This window comes from Paroedura picta, chromosome 7 (genome assembly GCF_049243985.1).
Source record: "Paroedura picta isolate Pp20150507F chromosome 7, Ppicta_v3.0, whole genome shotgun sequence".
NCBI lineage: Eukaryota > Metazoa > Chordata > Lepidosauria > Squamata > Gekkonidae > Paroedura > Paroedura picta.
The window spans coordinates 35,827,675-35,854,442 of record NC_135375.1 but is presented as its reverse complement, the minus strand read 5'-3'; the positions used below and the strand labels follow the sequence as shown (position 1 = coordinate 35,854,442).

The 26,768-nt window shown below is 41.6% G+C and overlaps 1 protein-coding gene and 1 long non-coding RNA gene across 2 annotated transcripts in view; one reads left to right on the top strand and one right to left on the bottom strand.

Annotated features, from left to right (window-relative positions):
• OCLN (occludin) overlaps window positions 1-13,918 on the top strand; it is a 28,268-nt gene extending 14,350 nt beyond the window's left edge. The window contains exons 5-9 of the mRNA XM_077347446.1: window positions 2,488-2,627; window positions 5,374-5,577; window positions 8,366-8,537; window positions 10,874-10,915; window positions 12,191-13,918. Of these exons, the coding sequence (XP_077203561.1) occupies window positions 2,488-2,627; window positions 5,374-5,577; window positions 8,366-8,537; window positions 10,874-10,915; window positions 12,191-12,292 (660 nt within the window). The 3' untranslated portion in view covers window positions 12,293-13,918. The remainder of the gene's footprint in view (window positions 1-2,487; window positions 2,628-5,373; window positions 5,578-8,365; window positions 8,538-10,873; window positions 10,916-12,190) is intronic.
• LOC143842378 (uncharacterized) lies at window positions 13,131-26,731 on the bottom strand. Its single transcript, XR_013233075.1, has 3 exons — window positions 26,606-26,731; window positions 23,574-23,644; window positions 13,131-13,748 (listed from the first exon to the last, which is right to left on the bottom strand). It is a non-coding gene; the product is annotated as an uncharacterized LOC143842378 (long non-coding RNA).
• Between the last annotated feature and the right edge of the window lie 37 nt (window positions 26,732-26,768).

Sequence of the window (26,768 nt, the reverse complement as noted above, 5' to 3'; positions counted from 1 at the left end):
GAAAGTCTTGTATGTTACTGCCCATGGCAGTGTTTGACTGTGGCTCATTGGTGTTTGCTGACCTCATCATTTTCCTCTACCTGTAAATAGTATGTTGTTCAGTTAATCATTCTTTTCTGGGCATTGTTCTAGAAGATAGCTGGGACAGAATGCTTTTACCTAATTGCTTGTGTGCCCAGTTCAAGTCTCTAAACAACTTTGGCCAAGCAACTCCTGTATGTACCTTTCTAGATACAGAATGGGGGAGCTCATCTCACTTGTCCAGTGTGGTTAGTGTAGAGATGGGACTGAGGCGCAGGTGCCTGCCCTGTGGTTCGACTTGTTGCTTTACTGACTTTTTTTGTCGAAAAACAAAATATAATGAAAACATTGTTTTGCAGGCTTTTTTGTTAACTGATTGGGTTTGAGATTAAGCTTGTTGAAGCTTCTAATTGGCCAATTATGCTGTTGTGATGGTTTCATTGCTTGACCACTGCATTTGTTTTTATTTCAGTGGTGTAATGTTGTTAGGCAGTTTTTAATTGTGCTTAATGGTGTGTGCGCTTTTATGGCATCAGATGCTGCTAAATACCATCATGAAATAAACTATTTTTTTCCTCTGTGCCTGTTGTGGAACAGGGTGGGGGAGTCGCCTGAGAGAATTCTTCTGTATCTGGGTATGAGAGGCTGAACTGATAAAGGCAAGAGTTCCTGCAATATGACTTCTATTGTGGGTCTGAAGCAAGTCTTTTGGCCGTGACTGCATATGAAAAGATCTGAAGTTACTTCCTGTTCTCAGCCTGCTCCACATGGGGGGAAGCTGAGACAAAATGCCCAGAACAGCCAGTATGTTACAGTGGCTAGAGTATACAACTCTGGTTCAAATCTCACTGGGTTACCTTGGGCTGCCTGTCCTGGCTCAGCCTAACCTTACATCAAGGGTAGTCAAACTGCGGCCCTCCAGATGTCCATGGACTACAATTCCCATGAGGCCCTGCCAGCAAATGCCATTGCCATTGATTTAGGAAATATTGATCAAGGGTGAGAATCTGATTTAGTTGTTGACTGTGAGGAGTCGAAGGCATAAGCAAAACCAGGGTGTTTAACATCATCTAGCCCAGGGGTAGTCAAACTGCGGGTCTCCAGATGTCCATGAGTGCTGGCAGGGGCTCATGGGAATTGTAGTCCATGGACATCTGGAGGGCCACAGTTTGACTACCCTTGCCTTACGTGGTAATTGTGAAGGAAGGTAGAGAGGACTATGTATATTATCATAAGGACTTTGGAGGAAAGGCAAAAGTATACTAAGGGGCTTTCCGCACTCCTTCAAAATCGCACAATGGTTGCCAATTGAAAACGCTGCTGATTTGCCATTATGCACAACGTCGTTGACAATCTGCCACACACCTGAAACCGATCCGCAAAAAGCGCTTCCTTGTAGCGCTTTCAGGGAAATCCCCAAAAGTGGATTCACCCTCCGGAAAGCGCTACACTCCTGCAACCAATCTGCAGCACGAGCGGGAAAGTTCTGTGCGTTACCATTGTTGTGGTTTCTACAAAGTCCCTCCCCCTGGCTCTCTCCTCTGATCTTCCGGCGAAGTGATTGCCATTTTTTTTTCTCAGAGCGAGCGGAGTTCAACCCACCAGCGAGCCTCTGTTTAGAGGCTTCCCCGGCTTCAGTCCCTCCCCAGAGCTGTTTAGTCACTAAGCACAAACAACAGAGAAGCCCGTTTGCTGATGTATTTTCCCTTTATTTTTTACACTGTTTTCAGCCGAAAATCGGGCCCCTGAGGGGGGGGAGGATTTTTTTTTCACTCGGGGGGAGCATGGCAACGATGAAACGACAGCTCAAACACCACCTGCCAGCTGGATGGGTCTCTCCGTTGCAACGAATCAACGCATATTCGTTGCAACGGGTGTGTTTTTTTTTTTTAACCTTTCTTAAAGGGAAAGGGGCTGTTTGGGAGCATGCTAACGTCCGCCCATTGGCTGCTTGACGGCCAGGGGCGGGACGAGCTCGGCAATAGCGCTTCCTTTCTAGCGATTTTTGCTGAGACTGGAAGCTTGTGGGAAACGATGGAAACGCAACTGGATTCCACTACAAAGTCAGGTATGCATAATGATGAATTGCACTATTTTAAATGGCGATTTTTCGTTCAGCAAATAATTTGCTACAAAGATCCCGGTGCGGAAAGCCCCTAAATATTCACTATCCCAAAACCCATGGCATAGATGTGACTTTGCCTCAAGCTTATGCAAAGCTAGGACTTACTTTGGTATTAAATATTGGCAGTTGATAGTCATAATTCTTCTGTGGTGCAGTTTCTTCTTGAGCTTTCTGAGAGTTTCTAAGCTTTCTAAGCAAGCAACTTAATCTCTAGGGGGTTTTTGGGGGGTTCAGCGCTCTGTTGCAGAGTTTAACACTTCATTAAGATGCGTCATTAAGCTCAGAAAGGATAGTATTTTGTCCATTCTAGGCATTTAAATGTAATTTTGTCTGGTTTCCAGGTAAAAAATATAAACACAGAGCCTTCATCACCTATGCCAGCAACTGACTACCCGGACAGAATTGCAAGTTCGATGGCTTACTCAGCTTCTGATGTTCCTGCACATCGCGTCTATCCTGAAAATAACTACAGATCTACACCGTAAGTGAACTCTTCCTGTTGTTTTTGCTCTTCGGCTGTAGGTTTCAGAAGGCTAGTAATTTTTAATGAGAATTGTTAAAGTAAAAGGTTAGAATTAAAATATTGTTGAGGAATTGGGAGTAGAATCTGGGATTACATTGTTCCGTTCTGTTAACCCTGCTGCTGCTTGACACTGCCCTAGTCCACTCTGGGATTTACTGTGGGCACGAACAAAGAAAGTCATTACCGCAGCCCCTTGCAGAGTACCCGATTTATTAAACTGTGCTGCTTTTTTATTCTGTTGCGTACCATTAAGGGCACGACCACCTGTGGTAGAGTTGCAGCAGGATTTCTGTTTAACCACAAGTGGTTTCAGATTCCTGGTTAAACAGACACTACGCGGGCTGCTGGCTAAAACCCCTCATATTGGCTATTATTTTCATTGTGATTTAGGCCTTGGAAAAGGGGATCTGAGTGACAGAAAGGCTCAAATTAGGGGAGTACAGTTTTGCAGCTTGGTTCCAGTTTAAAGTGACCAGAATTAACTGGCCGAAAGGCAGGATGCACCGCCGCCTTCGCCAGGATTGCCCTACCCAAGGCTGGCAACCATGTGGGGGCCCCAGCCTGCCCCTTGATTGTATGAGTCATAGGCTCGGCCTCCTCCCTGGCTCGGCCTCCTCCGAGGCCATTTCCTCTGTTCACTTCCTGCAAGGAGGAGGAAGCGCTCTGGTCAGGATCCCGGGGAAGGGGGCAGCACCAGATGCACCACCCGGGCACCTCCGGACCATGAGGCAGCCCGATGGGGAGGTGTGTACCTGGGGTGGCCTAGAAGGTGATCTATACACAAGGCTGCGTGGAAACCTGCCCGCCCAGGCGGCGGCAGCCTCCCCCTCCGACTGGGCTCACCGACTCTGCTGAACTCCCAGCCCGGAACTTGCTGGGTTGTGCCTGTGTGCGTGCCCTGCCTCCGGGGAGGAGACCTGGCACACCCTCCTCACAGCCACCTGCCTTGCTCGCCTCACTGCTGTCCCCACCCATAGGGAGGGCGCGAGTGGAAGCCCCGGTAGGGAAACGCCTCCCTCCTTCTCTCCCAGCCTTCGAGCGAGTCGCGGGACAGAACTCTGAGGGACGTGGGACATTTGGCCCAGAGGCGTGGTGATCCCGCAAGATTCCGGGTGTCTGGTCCACTATATACCAGTTGTTTCGCTAAAGTTAAATGTCATGAGAGTTGTATCTGTACTGGCTGGTGGAATAACCAGAATAATGTTGTAAAATAGATGATCCATAATAAATCTCATAAGTGGTTAGCTTCCTGGTAGCTTCCTCAGTCTAACATTTCGAGAGTAAAGTGGAAGAGGAGTGACTGTTGTATGTCACCTTGGAAGCAGGGTGGGATAAAAACCTGACTGATGAAAATGCATTCTTATGAAAGTCCCTTCAGGCACCTGGGAATAGATCTGATTTCAGAAAGATTTCTGCTATTCTAGTCCTTGTTGAAACTAAACTTGCAAGCTAAAGGTAAACATAGTCAAAAGCAACTCCTTGTATTGCCTGTGGGCGTGCTGGGCGGGGAGAGGAATGGGAGGGCAAGTTGTGCCAAACAGCTTATCCCATGGACATTATTCCTAACTAGTGAATGCAAGCATTGTCTGTGTTTTGAGTAGCTCCACTATGGATAATTTCAGGCCAGTTTCCCAGTAAAGCCTGCAATTCTCCATGAAAGCTGCTTCTCTGTTAGCAATATTAATGACGGATAAATTGATCAGCAGTTAGGGTTGGATCCTTTCCAGCAATGAAAATGCTTCCTCTGTCATAAGGAGTCTTCTGTTGGCAGAAACATCTCTTGTGTTAGTAGAATGCTCCTTGCACAGGAAGAGAGTGAAATGCAGGTATAGGATCTAAACCTTTGTATGTTCAGGGCTCACACACTTGTGTTACAATTCTTCCTGAATATTGGTGGTGGAAAGTGCTGTCAGTTCCCAGTAGGGATTGACTCTGTAGGGTTTTCAGGGCAAGAGATGATCAGAGGTAGTTTGCCCATTGCCTCCCTCTGCATAGTAAGCCTGGGTTTCCTTGGTGGTTTCCTATCCAAGTATTAATCAGGGCCAGCCCTAGCTATCTTTGGAGATTTGATGAAGATCTAGCCTGGGCCATCCAAATCCCAAACCCTTAGATTTCCGTATTTTAGAGCTTCTCTGTTATGTGCTCCAACACGTTATGTATCAAATCTGTAGATGCCTGGAGACGGTCAGACCTCTGGCTAAGTTAAAGCAGTGGTCCCCAACCCCTGGTTCGGTGACCGGTACCAGTCCGTATATCAGTTGGTACTGGGCTGTGGCTCCTTCTTGTCCTCCTCAAGGGCTGCCCTGCCACTCTGCCGCCGGCTCACCTTTGGTGCTCTCCAGCAGCTGCCATGGCTGGGGCTCCCCCTTGTTGTGGCACTGTGCAGCTGCTGCTGGCAGCGCCCCCCCAGCAGGTGGCAGGAAGTCAGTGGCGTCGGCGGGAAAGCAAGTGGAGCAGGGGCTCATGTGGAGGCGGCAATGTCCCTTGGCAAAAGTCTACCCCCCCGGGCCTCAGTAAAACTGTCAAGTGTTGACTGGTCCCCGGTGATAAAAAGATTGGGGACCACTGAGTTAGATACAAAAATCTTTTCCTTTGGACACATACCCTTCACAGAAAGAGCTCTGCACCAACAATTCCTCTTAATGATTGTTTCGTGTACTGTCAATACTTTCAGTTGAAACTGATTATTCTAATTTTGTGATAGGATGCCTGATAGGACACCTGTAACTATCGATCCCGTAACAAAACAGTCTCCGTATGCCAATACCAGCAGTTACAGTGGGTCAGCTCAGGACCCAGCACAAAAAAGAAAAGCAAGGAGACTGAAAAGAAACAATGGTGACAATTATGATGCAGATTATACCACTGGAGGGGAATCATGTGATGAACTGGAAGAAGATTGGGACAGGTATGGTTACCTCTGTTGATATGACAGTAATTTTCTATCTGATTGGATGTTCCTGGTTCAGGCGTTGATAGATATGGGTTGCCAGGATGTGTAGCAGACAGTTGTGTGAAAGAAAGGAATAAAAAGAGGCTAGTAATTATAGTCACTGGAATCCAGTACCTTACTGACTTCGTGCCCTGTTTCTGTTATCATAACATTTAGAAGAGATTTCATTCAGAAGGGCCTAGTTTCCCACTTGGTAATGGGAACCCTGTGTTTTGGCCATGAAAGAGAAGCACTGTTACCACTACTGTTATATTTGAGCCACAGTGCAAGTCTTTTTCACTAGTGTGTGCAAATATAAACCTATTGAACAAGACAGGGCTGTGAATGCCTTGTTAATACTTCAATCTGTATCTGTTTTCTCTCATGTTACTGGCATGTGCAGATGCTTGTAACAAGAAATCAAAACACCACAGGTTGTATGTACCTTACACTGTTCTGCAAAATGGTAGTTTTTTTCCTCCAGGGCAAGGAACAAAATGGAGTTGTAGGATCTAATCTACGTAATTCTAGAACAGATTTTTTTAAACCTAAAATAGCAGCCAATAGCAGAATGAAATCAATCTTGAAATAAACAATATATTTTTTAAAATGCTATACTAATAAAGATGAAAAACTAGTACTTGTCACAATAGTCAGTAATAGAGCATACAAAATAAAGCAGCTTCATATAGGAATGCCAGCTCTGTGTTGCCAGCTCTGATTGGGGGTAGAGCCAGGAGTGGACAGGAGGGACCCAAGTGGAGTATAATCCTATTCAGTCCACCGTCCAAAGCAGCCATTTTCTCTAGAGGAACTGATCACTTTAATCTGGAAATTAGCTATAATTCCAGGGGATTTTCAGGTCCTACCTGGGGACTGTCTTCCCTAGCTTCATAGAGTTAAAATACTGATAACTGTGGAATAAAACTACTATCAAAGATTTCTGGAAGGTAAAATGAGAAGGGGTTTGACTTTCTGGGCAGTGAATCATGGTCTGTGTCACAAACCTGCCTGTCTCATCTCCTATTAATGCAGGAACACACAGCAAGGTACTAGTAGCTGTTCTTAGATCCCTGGTAGGCTTAGAGATGATTCTTCACTTTGGTAGTTGCTATGCTATTTTCTTGTCAAGGGATCAACTCAAAATTTGTTTAGGGCAGAGCGGAGTGGTACAGACAGGCGCAGCTGAATGTTTTATATTTAGGAGTGCATCCTCTGAAAGCTATTTGGAGAACACCCACTTATCCTGAGGTGCTGCTTAGGTGCCATTTGGAAGGTTTCTAGATGCTTTCAAATCTAGCAGAGGCTTCAGAAACAAGGAATCCTATGCCTTAATAATATGGTCCAAGTAGTTAAGGGCTGATCCATGAAGATTTAAGTGAAAGTGGCCATGGATCAAGTATACCAAGTATATCAGCTTCACACTGGCTGTAAATCTAATCTAATAAAAGTAAAACACAGTTGTCTTCTTTGAGGATAGATTCCAATGGATAGCTGTGTTGGTCTGAAGCAGCAGAACAAATGTTGAGACTGGGGGCACCTTTAAGATCAACAACGTTTATTTAAGGTATGAGCTTTTGTGTGTACACACACTTCCTTGTATCTGAGGAAGTGTACATGCACACGAAAGCTCATACCTTACATAAACTTTGTTGGCCTTTCAGGTGCTGCTGGACTCAATATTTCCTGTTCAATTGTCTTCTGTCCTTGTACAAACGTTTGTAAGTCCATAATGACCATGAGCCCTTTAGCAGAAATAAAAACAGTGACTTTTTATAGAAGCTGATGGAGAAACTCAGTTGTGTGTTACATAAAGCTGTGGCAACTTGGTGCAATAAGTCAACATATGTCGGTTGAATTGAAACTTGTATTGCTTATTAAATAAACAATGGCAATCCAATGGCAATTGATTGTGAAAGTGGTTGTGGTTTTGGATAGCCTTCCTGAAGGAAAACCCAGCACTCTCATTCTGTTGCAGCGCAATGGTGATCTACGGATAACTATATGCAATAGCTACTCAGTACTGAAATTGCAACATCATGCACTCCCATAATTAGATAGCTGAGCTGGCTTTCCGGTATCTCTTTGTTCAAAGACTTGAAACCCTTACCAGTATTTTAAATGTGGCATCACACTGAAGAACAATGTACCTGAAATTTATTTGCAATTGATTTGTTCAAATAAGATTGTGTAGAATACTCATAGTCTTTTAAGAAGATACCATGATGCTGAGCGTTAGGACAGAAAGTGCTGTCTGAGAATGAAGCAGTGCAGTATGTTACTAGGATTGTTTAGGGTGCCAGCAGTATTCTCAGAGCTAGAATTGCTCTGATTGTACATTGCCAGGAGATAAGTCTTGTAGCACCAATTAGAGTTCCAGGGTGTGAATATTCAAGAGTCAGAGTTCCCTTTGTCAGATACGAGTAGAGCAGAAGGTTCTAGTGGCCTCAAATCTATATGTCTCCAATAATAGAATATATTCATTGTTTTGTGTATTTTGGGTTGTATCCAATGACTCCCTTCTGCTAACGAGATCTCTTTATTTCGGTAAGGAAAAATTCTTTGCGCAAGATTGCTGTAGAAATATGAAAGTTCAGGTGGCAGAATGAGTGCATTGAAATTTTATGCCGAACTGATGGCACAAACCAAAAGATGAATTTAACTATCAATTACGTTATATATTGTCTCCTATATATTGGCCGAGTTCCCTCGTTGACCACTTCCCTTGATATGAAAATGACATTCTACATTACTGTTTACCCAGGGAATATCCAGCGATATCATCAGACCACCAAAGGCAAACATACAAGCGAGACTTTGATGCAAAACTGCAAGAATACAAGCGCTTGCAAGCAGAGCTTGACGAGATCACTAAAGAACTCGCTCATCTTGATAAAGCACTGGATGACTACAGTGAAGACAGTGAGGAACATAAGGTAATTCTGTTAATTCAAACTTTATTCCAGGGGTAGTCAAACTGCAGCCCTCCATATGTCCATGGACTACAATTCCCATGAGCCCCTGCCAGCAGTTGCTGGCAGGGGCTCATGGGAATTGTAGTCCATGGACATCTGGAGGGCCGCAGTTTGACTACCCCTGCTTTATTCAGTGTAAGTATCTTGAATTCTTGAATTCACAGAAAAATTATGCTTCTTACTAACTGCTGCTTGCCTGCATGGTAACGTTAAATTCTGGTTTTAAGAAGCCGTGGTAGTTTATCACCTGCTTTTTAAAACCAGGTCTTTCTCTGCAAGAAGGCTTTTAACTTCCGTAAATGAACATAACCGGCTATTGATTTTTCAGCTTTGTCCTACTGGTTAATTAGTAAGTGAAAAGTAGGGTGCCACAAACCCAATTACTCTTAATTCCAGACTGATGTGGAGATAGAAGAAGCACATGCTTTTCATATGTTCATATGTTCGCTTTTCATGTGTTCACTCCAGTGTGTCCACTTAAAAAATTCTGAGCAAGGGAGGGGGAAGACCTCCGGCTTTGGATATCGGCTGATACGCCCCAAAATGATGTTTGCTAGACCAAAAGTCTGATTTGAAATGAGAAAACTGCTCAATATGCTGAAAGGGCCAGCTTCTATGCAAACGTAAAATGAATTGGTGTAGGAGGGAAGATTTGTATGATTTACATGATCCTTCTCTTCAGATATTTAAACCAAAGACTGAGGGTCAGGAGGTACTTTTTGTTGTTGGCCATTGAAAATACTAACTAGAAATACAGCATTTCAATTGTATACATTTGTAGAAACTTCTCTCTTGGGCTACATAGTCATGAGTGGTTTTGTGTTAATGAGGAAAGGATGCCGACCTTTGATATGACAAACCTACATTGTAGCCTGAAAACTAGTTGGAAATCTCTTGTGCTATCAGAGATTTAAGCACCTGTAGTTATGAAGGAAGTGACATTGTTAATGATGGTATTTCCTTATCTGGTATGCTTAACAAGGAGGTTGAGTGGGAGTTAACAATATGGAAAGTATTTGTTGCTGTTTATGACCTCTGTTGAGGAAGCTGTAGGTGTTTAACTCCAAAATATTAAGAGTTCTTTCCTACCATGTATGGCTGAGTCATCTGATCTTCTATGAGTTCTCCAAATTCCGTGCTTGGTAATATAGTAAGCAGGGGACTCTTTCTACAGTTGTCTGTAGCCTACTGGGCTTTGCTTGTAGATGTTCTTCCTCCCTCCCTCCCCTTCAGTCAAGCATAAGATCTGTTAGTTACTTACTTCAGCATGGCTCAAAGCCCTTATTTATGTTTCCCTGTTGCTTGTCTTCCATCAAATCCCGTTTGTGTTTCTCTAGTCTGCATAGCTGGTAGTGGCTCTCTGAGATCTCACAACGCTCTCAAGAGGATATACAGAAATATACAAAAATGTAAACTAAACTGCAAACAGTCCATGTCTACAATAGCATAATTAATATAGTTCAAACAACAATTTTGCTTGAAGCTCAGAGGCAAAAAATAGGCTCAGTGACCACTCCTTTATTTCAAGATTCTTAGGGGAAATGACATCACCCTGATTATTGTTCTTGTTTTGAATTACATTCTTAATATTCCAATCACAAAATTAAAGTACCTTACAATTCAGTTTCCTAAAGGATCTGTGACTGTTTACAGAGCCTCAAACACTATTAAAAAAATGAGCGCCCTAAGCCTGTTTTTGCCTCTGAGCTTTAAGCAAAACCATAGTTTGTATTATACTAATTTTACTATTTGCACTTTGGTTTACATTCTCTAAGACAGGGGTAGTCAAACTGCGGCCCTCCAGATGTCCATGGACTACAATTCCCAGGAACCCCCTGCCAGCATTCATGGACATCTGGAGAGCCGTAGTTTGACTACCCCTGGGCTAGATGATGTTAAACACCCTGGTTTTGCTTATGCCTTCGACTCCTCACAGTCAACAACTAAATCAGATTCTCACCCTTGATCAATATTTCCTAATATTTCCCAGCGAAAGCTGGCAGGGGGCTCCTGACTACCCCTGCTCTAAGATCTCGGGCAAGGATACTTTTCAAGCTTACTAACAGGAAATGCTTTTTAATTGGAGGTGCCAGGAACTGAACTACTGACTGAATTATCTTCCACTTTGATAGTGTGTCTAATCTATCTTCATGAGGAAACAGGGTGGGGTGGGATCCTTTCACATGCACACCACTATTTTCTCCTTCAAAAAGCTCTCTAGAGCATTTATAATTTGACTTCCTAATGCTAGGTTTTGGTAAATGTTAGTCTAATTCAAGTTTTTTTTCTCCTGTCAGGTTGCTGCTGAAGAATACAACAGATTGAAGGATATCAAAGCAGTAAGTTTGCTTAATTCTTGTTTGAAATGTAAATTTAAACAGATTTCTCCTTTGCCACTAGTGTGCTAACCTAGAAGTGTCATAATTAGATTACTTAATTTCCCCAGACTTCCAGTGTCAGTTTTATTATGTTGCTTGATTGTCATGCAATATGAACATATTACTTAGAAGTAAATCCAGTTGTATTAAATGGAGCTTGTTATCAGGAAAATGTACATAGTAATACATCTTGTCATTTTTTAAAAGAAATTTCATGTTTTTACTGTTTAGAAATACATGTTACTTATTTCAGTATCCCGTAATTACATTATAGTTCTGACTTAATAGTGTTTTTAGAGCTTCCAATCTAAAAAACTATGACATAATTTTTGTAGGGGTTGGATGCAAATGGAACAAGTAAAAGTGATGAAATTTTCTGGCATTAGATATTCTGGAGACCCAACCAACATGCTGGAGAATCTGCCCCCCCCCCAATTATTATTTAGTATAGCACATGTCATAACATGTCAATAACTCTGAAGTATTATTGTGGAGTACAAATTCTGTAAAATATGACAGCAGAATCTGATGGTCTGACTGGTACATCTTCAATAATGCCATGCCACTAATGAGGTGTATTTATTTTTCTCTTCAGTGTTTCATCCTATTAATGTATTTTCAGTCATGACATTTTTAATGCCCAGGGGAAGAAAAACATTGCTTCTGAAGTGTTGTTGTTGTTGTTGCTATATTTATTTCCCCCCCCCTCAGAGGCTCATGGCTTAACCCCATTAAAATTCCCATTAAAATACTTTTAAAAATCCCAACGTGACGGAAAATAATTCCATTCCCACCCCTACTACCGAAGCGACGGCGAGAATTTATATTTGAGATCTAAACGCTTGTTTTCATTAGCACATTTGGTTATTAATAGGCAGGGCAGCCAGTGACCACCTCAATATAAAGTCTTGGCACAGTACAAATTTGGTAATTTTACTGCTGTTGTTGCAACACATGCAATAAGATAATAGCCCATGCATTCAGCAGGTTCTGCACTGGTCTATCTTGCCACAGCTGTTTCCACTGCTTAAGAGGCAAGTGGCTATTAAAAACTGCACAGAGGCTTGTTTCTTTGTCAGTGGCAACCTTTATGGAAAGGGAAGCTCTGGCCTAAGGGCCACCTGGGCTTTTCTTTCATAAATGATATGGATCCCCATTCTGCATCTAGCCTTCTCAGCCTTGAAGATGCTTTCTTACCCCTCCATAGTAACTCTGCATTACATTTTTTTTCTCTAGTCAACAGACTATAAGAGCCGAAAGGAGCACTGCAAGAGGCTGAAGAGCAAACTAGCGCACATCAAAAGGATGGTCACTGATTATGATAGTCGCAAGTCATAACAAGGGGGGGAGGCATGTTTGTTGAAATATGTACACTTTCATAAAGCTGGGATGCAGTTGTTTTGGATCACAGGTAAATGAAGAAAGCATTTGTTTCTTTTTTACTGTACAACTGCACACATTTGTGCCATGTTAATATGAAGCCTGAACTTTGGCACTCCATACATTAGGGCCTTTTGTACTTTTTCACTGATTCAAAGAATTTTGTTCTGTACATCCTTTACATGCATTTGGCCATAATGTAAAGAAATTGTGTGTGTTTTTTAAATTGTTTACCTTCCATTTCTGTGATGACTTGGGCTCTATTTTCCTTGGTATGTTGCTGTGTGCCTTTTAAAAGCAGTTGAGAAATACTAGGCATAGTCTTTTACAAACTCTACTTGTCTGTGTTGTAGTGTTGTATCTTCCCAAATGCCATTTACAATGTGGGTTTACTGAAATGTTAATCTTACTGCTTCACAAGTTTGGAAAACAATTTTAATTTGTATCTAGGGCACCTGTGAATGCCAAAATAATAGAATTACATTTTTGAATTGCATTAATGTGTATCTAAATTCTGCCAATGTTGCTTATCCAGTATATTACAGTAATTACAATGTGAAACTAAATGTAAATATATTTACTGGTTTTTCGAACCTGTTTGTATTTTTTAGGTTTTTATAGTACAAATGTAACTGAATAATCACCTAAGTAAGGGTCTGTTATGCAGGTTGTTCTTGATGCTCTTTATACAAATCATCAAGTACTATCTGATACTTTTAACTTGCCAAGTGTAGACCACTCTGTAGTTAAAGAGATTTGTCATTTCCCAAGAAGGACAAAAACCAAAGTAGAGATGTATGTCCCCTGATGGCTGTCTTTAATGTTCTGATAAACATCAAAAGCTCAAAGAGTCAAGAAAAAGGAAATAATCAGCAAAACTGGTGCTCAGGCGGTCTTAAGAGTGGCTATGGTTAACTTAATATCTGTTCATTCAGTGTTGTCTCTGCCTGTTCTGCTAGGCTGGGATTTACTTCCATTCACCAATGTGATAACTGTAATACTGTCTTGTGTCTCATATTGTTGGAGTGAGAGTAGAGACTAGCAACAGAGAGTAGAATGCTGCAGTAGCTTGTTGAATCATTGTAAGTAGTTTTTGTATATTAAATCTAAACTTTAAAAACCTGAATTCATTAAGCATTGTATACAATATAACATGACTTTCCATTATTGTACTTCGTGCAGTGTAAAATATTGGTGCTGTTAAATCGGCATTTCTTGAGGTTTGGGGAGAGTTGCATTTGCACTCAACCTTTTTGTGATGCTGACTGTGTTCCAGTGATACAGTCTGAGGGATGCAAACAAATCTTTCTGTTTTTTAAGCTATGTCGGGGGGGGGTGTATATGGCAGTGGATATCCCATATTGAAGCAGGGCTCTGGATCTCAGGTGATGTTTGAAAGGATTTCAGTAGATTGCTAAAAAGAGACAATAAGAAATAGAGAATTAATAAATATAATTCATATAACTGGAACTTAGCCTTCAGTGGGTCTCACATGAATGTTATAACTATGTACATTAAGACTAGTTTTCTTGACACTTATTATGTCCTTTGTTTTTTTATATATAAAGAATTAGATTGTGCTAAGAGTGGAAGTGCTTGAATTTATTTACATTTATAGCCACTCTAAAGGCTGGAATGGGTAGTAGTATACTCCATTAAGGACCTAATTCTGAGATCTTGAACACTGTGCTTCCTTTTCAGGTGCCACCTCCCCATCTCTTTGCTTAACAATCCACTTTCTCCCCAGATGCTAGGAAAGCAGTAGTCCTTGATGTTAACAGGAGGTCCTGACAGTTCCATAGAGACTTTAAGACCAGGTAGAAGGCTAGACAGTGCACCCAAACAGTAAGATGTCATGCATGGAGCTGGGAACAGGTTCATTTTTGTTCATTCACAAAAGCAAAGGTTAAAAGAATGCAGGAATTTGGGCTTTAGGAGAGAATAAAATTGACTATTTCTTAGTTAGCCTTATCCCAATCACAGGAACAGGTTACCAAGGCACCACCTTCTGAAACATCAGCAGATTCTTGATGAGTTTGCCCTCGTGTTGGATGATTTTAAAGGGGATTTATACAGATTTGTAGAAGATAGTCAAACAGTTATTATCCATACCAGTTAAATGGAACACAAGTTCAGAGTAAGTGTTCTTTTACACGTCTCTGGGTATGCTCACTAGAGGAGGGGTAGTCAACCTGTGGTCCTCCAGATGTTCATGGACTACAATTCCCATGAGCCCCTGCCAGCATTTGGGAATTGTAGTCCATGAGTATATGGAGGACCACAGGTTGACTACCCCTGGACTAGAGGATATGCTATGAAGAGCACTGTTAGGGCTTGTGTTCTTTGCTTCATTTCTCCTGAATAATGTTATTAGATGCTCCTCAAAGAGACCCATCATAGTATTTGGGCAGATAATGATGTAATTATTTTCCCCCATCAGAGAATGGGTGTGATTGACAGAGCTGCAATGAGGGCTGAGCAAGGGAGGCACTTGTCTCAGGCAAAAAAATGGAGGGGTACAGAATAAATGTATAAAGTCTAGAATAAATTCTATTATTATTCTTATGTATTTATCTTTTAACCAAAACAACACTACTATAAAAGTAAGGGAGGTACAATTTCATATTCATTGAGGTAAAATTAACTACTACTTATGGTTCTGGGTATAAATGAGTACTAAGAAATGTTTATTCCAGTTCACTAGTCACCTCCCAAGAGCAGTACATGACTATAACATGGGAAATATGTTTATTTCCCTGTGCATGCGCACACCCTCCCACACGCAGTCCCCAAAAGGAAGAACACTGAATGAAAGGCAACCACTAAAGGTTATATTGTGTGAAGAGCAGCTAATATGCAAATACAAAACTATAGTCTCCCTTATTTTTGTTGACAGCACTCTGGCCAAAAACCAGACTAGTCCTCTTCAGACGTTAAAAACAATCATCTTAAGGACTTAATGTCAACAATAAAGACTTGTTTGATGGTGTACCATAGGTACCTCCACCATATTATTCCAGTCTGAACAAAAACTTTTATGGCAACTGTGGCCATAATGGCGTATGCAAGTTGAAGAAGAGTTGGCTCTTATATGCCATTTATTCTCTATCAGAAGGAGATTCAAAGTGGCTTACAATCACCTTCCCTTCACCCAACAGACACCCAGTGATGTAGGTGAGGCTGAGAGAACCTTGATATTACTGCTCAGTCAGAAAAGCATTATCAGTGATGGGGGGAGCCCAAGGTCACCCAAGCTGGCTGCATGTGGGGTTTGCAGAATTAAACCCATCTCGCCAGATTAGAAGTCCATGCTCCTAACCACTAAACCAAGATAGTGCTCAAGGTTTGCTGATTACTTAGTGTGTTATGGGTCTGCATATTTTCCTTGGCCTACAAAAGATTTAATCATCTGAAGAAGTAAGCAATGGAGCATGGCAGAGGATGTATACACCCACAAGATAAACAGCAATTCTCAGTGATGATAAATCCCTGATAAACTTGGCTCTTCAGTCTTGTTTAAAGACTTATTTTCATCCTTGAATGGAAAAAACTTTTTCCGAAGATTATGCCATTTGGGAAGATTTTGGTAATTTGCTGAAGCACTTTTCTGATCATATGTATCTTTCTTAACTAAAAGACTGTTTTGTTTTGCAACTATGTAAAAGACAAGTAAACATTTGGTCTGCCCTACATCTATGGGAAAAATATTTTTATGAACACAACAGCAATGCAAACAGTCCTCACCCAGTTTCAGACTGAGTCTAGAGAAAACACTGATGGGTGTGAGCCAAGAATGGCACTCAAAGATTCCATGAATGTTGATGAACAAGCACCAGACTATTGCTATTTAATAAATGACTGACTCAGTTGTTTTACTCCGGAAGGAATATGGCAGAACTTTAAGGACAACATGGTATCCTAAACTGTGCAAATAAATTGTGGATGGTTAATCCTATCTTTAATTGCATGCTCTTGTAGCATACCATACCTGAAATGTACTTACTGCATAGTTTTGGGAAATGTCAAGGTGCTCAAATACTTTGAGGTCCTAATTATGATACATTCATCCAGTACAATTTTGTGAAAATGGTGTAGACTAAATGGTAACAAGTTTATAATTGTTTTTAGTTAGAATTAATGACTAATAAAATGCCATTAGTGGATTATTTATTAAGATAATTGTACTTCATTTCTGTGCATTCTGCGCAGGCCTTCTGGAAATGAATAGCAATGGTGCACCACCAGAGTTTAGTGGGTCAGGGTCCCTCAATAAGGGGTCCCTAGCCCTTATGAGCCTGTAGGCACCTTTGGAGTTTTGAGAGTGGCTGGTGAGTGACATTCAAACATGGCTGCCACAGCAGGCAGAGGCAAATGCAACATTTGCCTTCATTTACAAAAGAGGGATAAAGAAATGGGGTGTGGGGGGGAGAAAGGCAGGAATAAGGAGGAATAAAACAAGAAAGTAAGTTTAAGGGAAGGAGTAAAACAAAATGGAGGAAATCCTCCACCAGCTGCTACTGCTTTCCTTTCAATGAGAACAGCCAGTAACAAGCCTTAACTTACAATCTATGAAAAGATTAGGGGGTGCCCAGTGGAGGTCCTGACAGTTGCATAGAGACTTTAAGACCAGGTAGAAGACTAGACAGTGCACCCAAACAGTAAGATGTCATGCATGGAGCTGGGAACAGGTTCATTCTTTCTCATTCACAAAAGCAAAGGTTAAAAGAATGCAGGAATTTGGGCTTTAGGAGAGGATAAAATTGACTATTTCTTAGTTAGCCTTATCCCAATCTCAAGAACAGGTTACCAAGGCACCACCTTCTGAAACATCAGCAGATTCTTGATGAGTTTGCCCTCATGTTGGATTAAGTGTTGGATGATTTTAAAGGGGATTTATACAGATTTGTAGAAGATAGTCAAACAGTTATTAGCCATACCAGTTAAATGGAACACCCAAGTTCAGAGTAAGTGTTCTTTTACTCATGAATTGCAGAAGAGGGATAAAAAGAAATGGGGGGGGGGGGAGAAAGGCAGGAATAAGGAGGAATAAAACAAGGAAGTAAGTTTAAGGGAAGGAGTAAAACAAAATGGAGGAAATCCTCCACCAGCTGCTACTGCTTTCCTTTCAATGAGAACAGCCAGTAACAAGCCTTAACTTACAATGGCCCTATACAATCTATGAAAAGATTATGGGGTGACCAGTAGGTGCCATGCTGGGAAACCCTGAAATAGCATATCTGACTTAATTAGGGTAAAGTAACTAGAAGGCTAGTGTCATAATTGCATTTTACACTGAAGCACTACAGCATTTTTACATTTTGGGTTATATCTTTGAGAATACAGTCTTGGTAGTATTCCTGAAGAGTTTAAAGACATGTGCAGAACACATTTGCATTGTTAAGTTAAAGTGAATATGAACCGGAAGAATTATGGGTTGAAACTAGAACTATTATCAAGGAATAATGCATAAAAACTATTCCAGTATCCAAAAGAAATGAAATGCTTGATGGATGACTGATGAAATGATTAAAATTATGAAAGAGAAGAAACAGAAATGAATCAAATCTAAAGACTAATAATTATTGGGGAACTACACTACTTTAAAGCTGATGAAGAAATTGAAATTGGTCAAAGTGTTCTGTTCCTTGGCTTCATTATCAACCAAAACCAAGAAATGGGAAGGAGGCTGAGATTGCAAAGGACAACCAGGAAAGAACTAGAAAAGAATCTTCTGTGTAAGGATGTGTTGTTGGCAACTGAGGTTAAGTCAATACATGTCATAGTATTCCCAATCACTATGTATGTGTGTGAAAGTTGGACAACGAAGAATGCTGACATGAAAGAAGATTCCTATAAAATATGGTGTTGAAGGAGAGTGTTATGGATATCAGAACTGGCCAAAAGACAAGTGGGTTCTAAATAAAATCAAGCCTGAACTCTCAGTAGAAGCTGAAATAAATAAACCGAAGCCATCATACTTTATTTATTTATTCATTCATTATATTTATATACAGCCCTCCCCAAAGGCTCAAGGCAGTTCACATAAAACAGAACAGAAACAATACAGATAAATTAGATTAATAATAACAAATGAAGTGAAACAACAAGCAACATGGAACAGTAGAAAAATGTGGGAAGCATTAAATTAACTCATACTGATAGCCCAGTGGGTTGGGCAGAATTATGGTGGGTGCCATAGGAGAGGGCTCAAGAGAAGGGCCCTTGGGAAGTGATGACAGGTCGACCTCAACCAAATGCCTGGTGGAGGAGCTCCCTTTTGCCGGCCCTATGGAACGGTTCAAGTTCATTACTTTATGAAGAGAGTCACTGGAAAATAGCAATGCTAGGAAAAGTAGAAGGCACCAGAAGAAGAAGACCCAACCTGCAATGGAGTGACTTAATCAGGAAAGCCATGGCCCTCAGTTTGCAAGACCTGAGCAAGGCTGTTAGCAATAGGACATTTTGGAGAACATTAATTCACAGGGTTACCAAAAGTTGGAAGTGATTTGATGGCACAACACACATATCACAGCGTTTTAATATTATAATACTAAATAAGGTAACATTTGTTATTTTTTTAAATCAAAGAAACAATACTTTCAGTGTGTATTACATCTAGAATCTAAAACCTTAGCTACTATGTCCTGTATTGACTTGACATGCAGGTTGATTACAAATTGTTTACCACCATATGGCAACTTACTTATCATGGTGCACATTTAACCATTTGGTAGGTTGCTCATGTGTAATACTGCGGTGGTGGAAAGTGCCATCAAATTATAGCCAAAGGCAACCTCTGGAGGGTTTTAAAGGCAAGGGGCATGCAGAGATGGTTTGCTATTGCCTGTCTCTGTGTAGCATCCCTAGACTCCCTTTTTTGTCTTCCATCCAAGTACATCAGTCTTGCTTAGCTAGTGTGCAAAGGGATGAAGAAGAAATTATATTTCCAAATTTGCACAGAAATTCTGATGACACTGCAGAATAAACAAAACTCTCCAACATCTGGAAGGATATGAGAGGGCAAAGATATTTGGTAGAATCCAGCAAGTGAATATCACAAATAGTACAATATCCATAACTATGTGAGAGCAAAAGATATCTCTGCTCATGCAAGTGAGATGTGTCCCTTCATTCTGTTCATTTATCTCCTGTCCCCAGCTGCAATGCCCCATGGAACATCTCATTATTCCAAAGATTTGGGAACTGCTTTAGTAGGCAGTGAGGAAGAAGTGTAAATGAAAGTGTACTTGCATTTTTGGGTTCCATTTCCATCTACAAAACTATTCTGTCAGAGTTTGTAAATATGGAACTTTTAAACTTGTTTACATTGAATTTTGCCACAGCTGAAGGGCATTATTCCTTCTGCATTTACTCCCGCTTCCACACAGTTATGTCGCAATAAACCCAACAAAACAGGCCTTTTGGCTTTATTGTTATTCTCTTAGGTCATGAACTCATGTGAAACTAGATAGTTAACCTGTAACTGTCAGTCAATAACTCTTTACACAGCAATATTTTTTCCTGGACATACCATATAGATTTGTTTCCTTATGAAGACAGTTTGCCCTACATGTAGCAAAAACCCTCCTGTCTTGCAGTTGGGCATACAAAAATTAATATAAACTGCTTCCATGGGTTTAGTAATCTGTGATGAATGAACGTCACACAGTAAAGAATAGTCTCTTCCAGGTGACAGGAACTTCCCTGCTTGGCATTTCCTCCTCCCTCCATTTGTTTAACTGCTGCTGTGAATTTCACTTGCTCCCTTTCTTCACATTATTTTATTCTTGTTTAAAAGACATACTATTCACATCCTTACCCAATTATGCTGCTCAGATTTTACTGTGCTATAATATGCTTTTTACTACGGGGAGGAAAGCTATGGCAAATCTAGACAGAATCCTAAAAAGCAGAAACATCACCCTGCCAACAAAAGTGCATCTAGTTAAGGCTATGGTATTCCCAGTTGCAATGTATTGCTGCAAAAGTTGGACTATACGGAAGGCTGAGCGTCAAAGAATTGAGGCTTTTGAACTTTGATGCTGGAGAAGACTCTTGCAAGTCCCTTGGACTGCAAGGCGAACAAACCGGTCAGTCCTAGAGGAGATCAGCCCTGACTGCTCCTTAGAAGGCCAGATCCTGAAGATGAAACTCAAATACTTTGGCCACCTCATGAGAAGGAAGGACTCCCTGGAGAAGAGTCTAATGCTGGGAACGATCGAGGGCAAAAAAAGAAGGGGACGAAGAAGGGGACGATAGAGAATGAGGTGGCTGGATGTAGTCACTGAAGCAGTAGGTGCAAACTTAAATGGACTCCGGGGAATGGTTGAGGACAGGAAGGCTTGGAGGATCATTGTCCATGGGGTCACAATGGGTCGGCCATGACTTTGCACCTAAGAACAATATGCTTTTTACACTGGTGCTTTTGGTGTGTATTGTTTTGAACTGGTAAGAGCTGTGGAAGCTTAACATGAAGACTGCAGCCCAAACTGATTTAAATATCTCCAAATCTGTTTTTGAGTCTCTAAATCAGCCTTTCTCAACTTTTTTACGGTTGAGAAACCCCTAAAATATTCCTCAGGCTTTAAGAAACCCCATAAATTGTGCGATTATGCAGAATATGGTTGGCGAGCACAGCTGTGTACATGACCACCCCAGGCACCACCCCTTCCCACCCCCTCCAGGCCCATCATTGGCCATTTTGGGATGGGTCATATATATGGTCATAAAAGGTAAAGGTATCTCCTGTGCAAGCACCAGGTCATGTCTGACCCTTGGGGTGACGCCCTCTAGCGTTTTCATGGCAGACTCAATACGGGGAGGTTTGCCAGTGCCTTCCCCAGTCATTACCGTTTACTCCCCAGCAAGCTGGGTACTCATTTTACCGACCTCGGAAGGATGGAAGGCTGAGTCAACCTTGAGCCAGCTGCTGGGATTGAACTCCCAGCCTCATGGACAGACAGATTCAGACGGCATTTCTGCCGCTTACCACTCTGCGCCACAAGAGGCTCTTATATGGTCATATCACCTGATAAATGTTTAACAATTTATAAAATATATATAAAAAATTAATTCCCACCCATTCGGGAAACTCTTCCAGGGCTGTCAAGAAACCCCATAGTTTCATTAAACTCGGTTTGGAGATGTAGTCACAGGCCAAAGAATGTTGAAGGACCCTGCCAAAGTATATTGCACTGGATTATTCAGTTTCCTCAATGAGATGTAAAGGATTGTTTACTTTGGAGAAGCTGAATATAAATATAGTGGTGCTGCATTGATTCCTAGGTCTTCCTTTAGTGTTGCAGGTAAGATGTGTATGAGTTTCCAAAAGAACAAGGCAAGAGTGAGGCAGAATTCCAGTGTAAAAATAAATTCCATGTGGATTATTAAATACACTGGCATTCTATAGCCCACGTGGAATGTTGTTTTTTCATTGTGATTCTGCACCATTTCCCGTTTATTTCTATAGAGTTCCAGTGTAAACAGCCTCCAAGTTAATGTGTATGAATCATAATTTTCATTGTTTTAAAAAAATGTGCTGCTTTTTGGCCAGACTATGGAATTTAATGGATCTAGGAACTCCATAAAAACAAAACAATCACTATTAAATGAGCAAGTAAAGTTACAAAAATAAAACCAATCCCTTAAAGGAATTACCAGTGTGAAACACAAACAAGCAACAGAACATAATTTGAAATCCATACAGTAATCTAAGAAAATATTAAAAGCCAGTTAATCTGGGAGTGACGGGTAATAAGTTGAAAAAATAAAACATAAAAGTTCCCTGCCAAAATTAATATAGCTAGGGTTCCCTGGAGTTTTGGGGGTGCAACCTGGGGATATGATGGGGATATGATCCCAAACAGTCTACCCTCCAAATCTGACATTTTCTCCAGAGGAACCAATGTCTTGTTGCCTGGAGATAATGTAATTCCAGGAGATTCCAGCCACTACCTGGAGGATGGTAGCCCTATAAATGAAACCGACTTTGATACCCAAGACGTGACCAAGACAGTCTCTATATCTGGATTTACATATTGTGTATCCACAGTAACATATTCTATTACCTCATTGTTAATTAGAACAGTTTTACAGTTCTTTAAAAGGCCATAAGTGAAGCAGTTTCCTTGGGAAAAGGAAATCCAAAGTCTGCCACACATATATAACAGTCTCACTTCAAGGAAACTGGAGACTCAAAACAGGCCACCCATGGTAAGCAGATATTCTTAATGCTTGAGCACATACATTATTCAAATGATGCCACACCTCTTGATACAATGAGCTCAGCTGAACACCTCAGAACTCACTGAGGTGACTTGCCTTCACCAAGACTTCCACACCTTGCAATATAATTTCTCAGAAGAATAAATGATTAAGATAGTTGACTATTCTTAATGTTATGGGCTAGTTTTGTACTTAAAGATTATTTTTAAATGGAGGAGAACATACAGGAACAAACGTGATCCTGTCTGTAGTCTGAAATGGTAAATTCTGATTTACCACCTCATTTTCTATGTAGACTACACATCAATTTCCTTTGCATTTCCTCTTGGGTACATACAAATACCATGTTTATACAGTCACTCCTCAAAACTTTTCTGAATTGTGTGGCTATATTATTTGAATTAATGGGAGTTTAAACACCAACTAAATCAAACATGTGATTTTCACTTTCCTTCCTTGCTTTGTTCTGCAGAGCATTTATTCAGCTCTGAGAAAATTAGCATCAGTTTTAGAAACATGATTTTCGATCATATAACTTTACTGTTTTGAGTATAGTGAATTGGGTTGTTTATTAAGCAATGTTGGTGCACCAAGAAACCCTTTTGTCCTTGTTTGCCTGGATTCTGCTTTGAAAGTTAGGCTTATATGGTCATATTCTGAAATATTAACTAGACTCACCACAGTCAAAATGCTTGAGAGAAGCAAGTTTTGGATTTCTGCCACTGTAAGCACATTAAAGTAGAAAAGGAGACTCAACTCCTGGCATCAGCTGATATACCGGTAATTTATAGAATCACAGAATCACAGAGTTGTAAGGGGCAACACAGGCAATCTAGTCCAAGCCCCTGCATCAAGGGGCCTAAAGCATTCATGAAAAGTATCCAGCTGTTGCTTGAAGACTGATCACCACCTCCTTAGGCAGCCAATTCTACTACTCTGAAATTTCCCCCCTGATATCTAGCTATCACCGTTCTACAAATAGTTCCTGCAAGTCCTAGGCAGATTCTGCACTTACTTTGTTTTTCCCCCCAATGTGGATCCTGCTGAATTCAGATCGATTTGAACTCGGTCTTCCTCTATCTCCCCCTGCATTAAAACAGAAAGTGTTCTGCACAAGATCTACTAAGACTCCTAGATCCTTTTCATACATACTACTGCCAAGAAAAAGTCTCCCCCATCCTATAATGATGCATTTGATTTTTCATTCCTAAATGCAGAACTTTACACAAGACTCCTCACCTTGACCAGTGTGGGGGCAGGGCTGCCTTGCTGTACTTACCAGGGCTGACTGCCTTGCTGTACTTACTGACTGACTTTCCTTTGCCCACCAGCCTACCTGAGGGGGACATTGCTTCAGTTATCTATAGCCTGTTGTATTTTCCCCATAAAGTAAAGGTAAAAGTATCCCCTGTGTGAGTCATGTCTGACCCTTGGGGTGATGCCCTCCAGCGTTTTCATGGCAGACTCAATACAGGGTGGCCTTGCCAGTGCCTTCCCCAGTCATTACCATTTTACCCCCCAGCAGCAAGCTGGGTACTCATTTACCGACCTCGGAAGGATGGAAGACTGAGTCAACCTTGAGCCGGCTGCTGGGATCCAACTCCCAACCTCATGGACATTGCTTCAGACAGCATTTCTGCTGCTTACCACTCTGCACCACAAGAGGCTCCTTATTTTTTTACCCTCATAATGGGCACTAGTTAATTAATAATTTCCTTGTTGGTATTTGGAATAAAATTCTTACATTATCCCTGGTTCCATAATGAAAACAAAAGATAAAAATATTCCTGGTATAGTGGTTAAGAGCGGGAGTCTCTAATCTGGAGAACTGGGTTTGATTCTCCTCTCCTCCATGTACAGCCAGCTGGGTGACTTTGGGCCAGTCACAGTTTTCTCACAACTTTGTCAGTCTCACCTACCTCACAGGGTGTTTGTTGTGGGGAGAGGAAGAGATTATTGTAAGCCACTATGAGATTCCTTTGGCTAGTAAAAAGTTAGGTACAGAAACCAGTTTTTCTTCTCTTCTACTATGTAGACTTGTGCAATTGCAGTTACACCCAGTAGAGGGAAGTGCCTCCTCGCCCAAAATACAATATGAATAAATTTAGAACCAGAAAGAATATGCCATCGAGTTGCAACTGACTCAGGGCAACTCCAGCCAGGGGGTTAGATTACGATGGGTAGCCATGTCTGTCTTTAGCAATAGAGAAGAGAAAGAGTCCAATAGCACCAACTGTAGTGTGTTCAAGGCAAAACATGAGCAGAGGTTATTTTGCTATTCCTTTCCTTCATGCACCGATCATGGCTGAATCTGCCCTGCTTAACTCCCAATCCCTGACTAGGGCTGAATCTGCACAGAGTTTTTATTCCAATCCCAGGTCGATTCAATCCCTGCTGTCTACACTGAATGCGATTTCCATTTTGATTTTGGGTGATTTAAATTTTCCCTCTGCAACAAGCATGATTGATCCGGAGTTACTCTACCTTTCCCCCACGATATCCTGGAGTTGATATAACCCTCAATATTTGAAAAATCAGCATAAGTAAGCATGCAGTTGTCTGCTTTCCCCAAAATAACTTGTTGCAGAGCCTCCAACAGTGTAGAAAAGCCCTGATTGGCCAGGGCATCAATTCAAAGGCGTCCTCATTTCCAGGTTGCAAGGTTTCCCTTAAAGGGGAAGCCCTAACTTAGCAGAGATTTGCCTGTTGGATTTATTCCCCCTCCTCTGCTATCTCCAATAATCTCCCCTCCTTTAAGAAAAGAAAGAGGCACCTGCTGTGCTTGGCTCCCCCCCCCCCCCGAGTTTCCCTAATCATGTGCAGAACACTTTTCTGTTTCGATTGGGAGGGGATAGAGGAATACTCAAGTTCAAATCGATCTGAATTCAGCAGCGTCTACAACGGAATAAACAAAGTAAGTGCAGAATCAGCCTCAAAGAAGAAGAGTTTGGTCTTATACCCTGCTTTTCACAGCCCAAAGCTGTCTCAGAGTGGCTTACAAGTGTTTTCCCTTCCTCTGCCTTGTGAGGTAGGTGGAACCCTGGCAAGCCTGTTCTGTGAGAACAGCATTATCAGGACTGTGACTAGGCTAAGGTCCCCCAATTGGCTGCATGTGTAGGAACACTGAATCAAACCTGGCCATCGCTCTTAACCACGACACCAAGCTAGCTCCAATGTAGGATATTCAGGCTGGTTTAGGACGAAATGGAAGAAACCAACCCCCTTCTAGGAATGTCCGGGGTGACTGGAGAAAAGCAGATTGCTCAGTGGCAGGTGTATGGAGTGGAAGATGCCTGGGGCCTGCCCTTCTGTGGGCCCAGCAGCTTGCCTGGAGCAAAGACAAACATAATAATCAGGGAGTGGATAAAATTTATTTTTCCATATAATCACAAGCATGAAGCTTTAGTGCTGGCCAAAATTCAGCCTAAACATGCGTATTTAATAATGTGTAGTGCAGTGAAATTTGTATCAGTCAGTGTGTTGTAGTTACTGTTGGCTCAGAATTTGAGAAGGTTCACAGGTTCAGTTCCTCTCACTATTATGCAGTTGACTGATCTCAGTTATTTTCCAGCCTGAAATTACCTTAAGTGGGATAAAATATGAAGGAGAGGGTTGTCTACGTCTTCCTGAGTGGGCAGGATAAAAAAATCTATGAAATAAAACTTTTTTTTTCAGGACCAGAGGCTTGATCCCCCACCCCCGGTCACGTCGCAGCTAATTGATGGCAACCTTACAGGGTTTTAGGCAAGAGACTTGCAGAGGCGGCTTGTCATTGTATAGCTCTCTCTACAGCAACCCTGGGTTTTCTTGGTCGTCTCCCATCCAAATACTGGCCAGGGCCAACCCTAATTAAATTTCTAATCCTGCGGAAATCAAGCTATCCTGGGGATTCAGGTCCCAGCCATATACGTTACCGCAGTCTAAACCCACTGATTTCAATCGGTTTAGACGGGAATAACTGCACGGGACTGGGCTGTAGCGCCGCAGACGTCGCAAATACATTATAAAACACGGCATCAAAAGTAACCAGCAAGTTTTGCATCCCACCAGATAAAGGCATGCTCCGTCTACTATTGCTTCCTATCGACCACTCTGCTGTTGATTTTAATCCGCTTTTTCCCCTACCGCCAAGCCCTTTCCTGCGGAACGCTTCTTTTCACGCTGCGCCGCGGTCGGAGTGTTTAAGGTGGGCGCTCGCCACTGAGAAAAG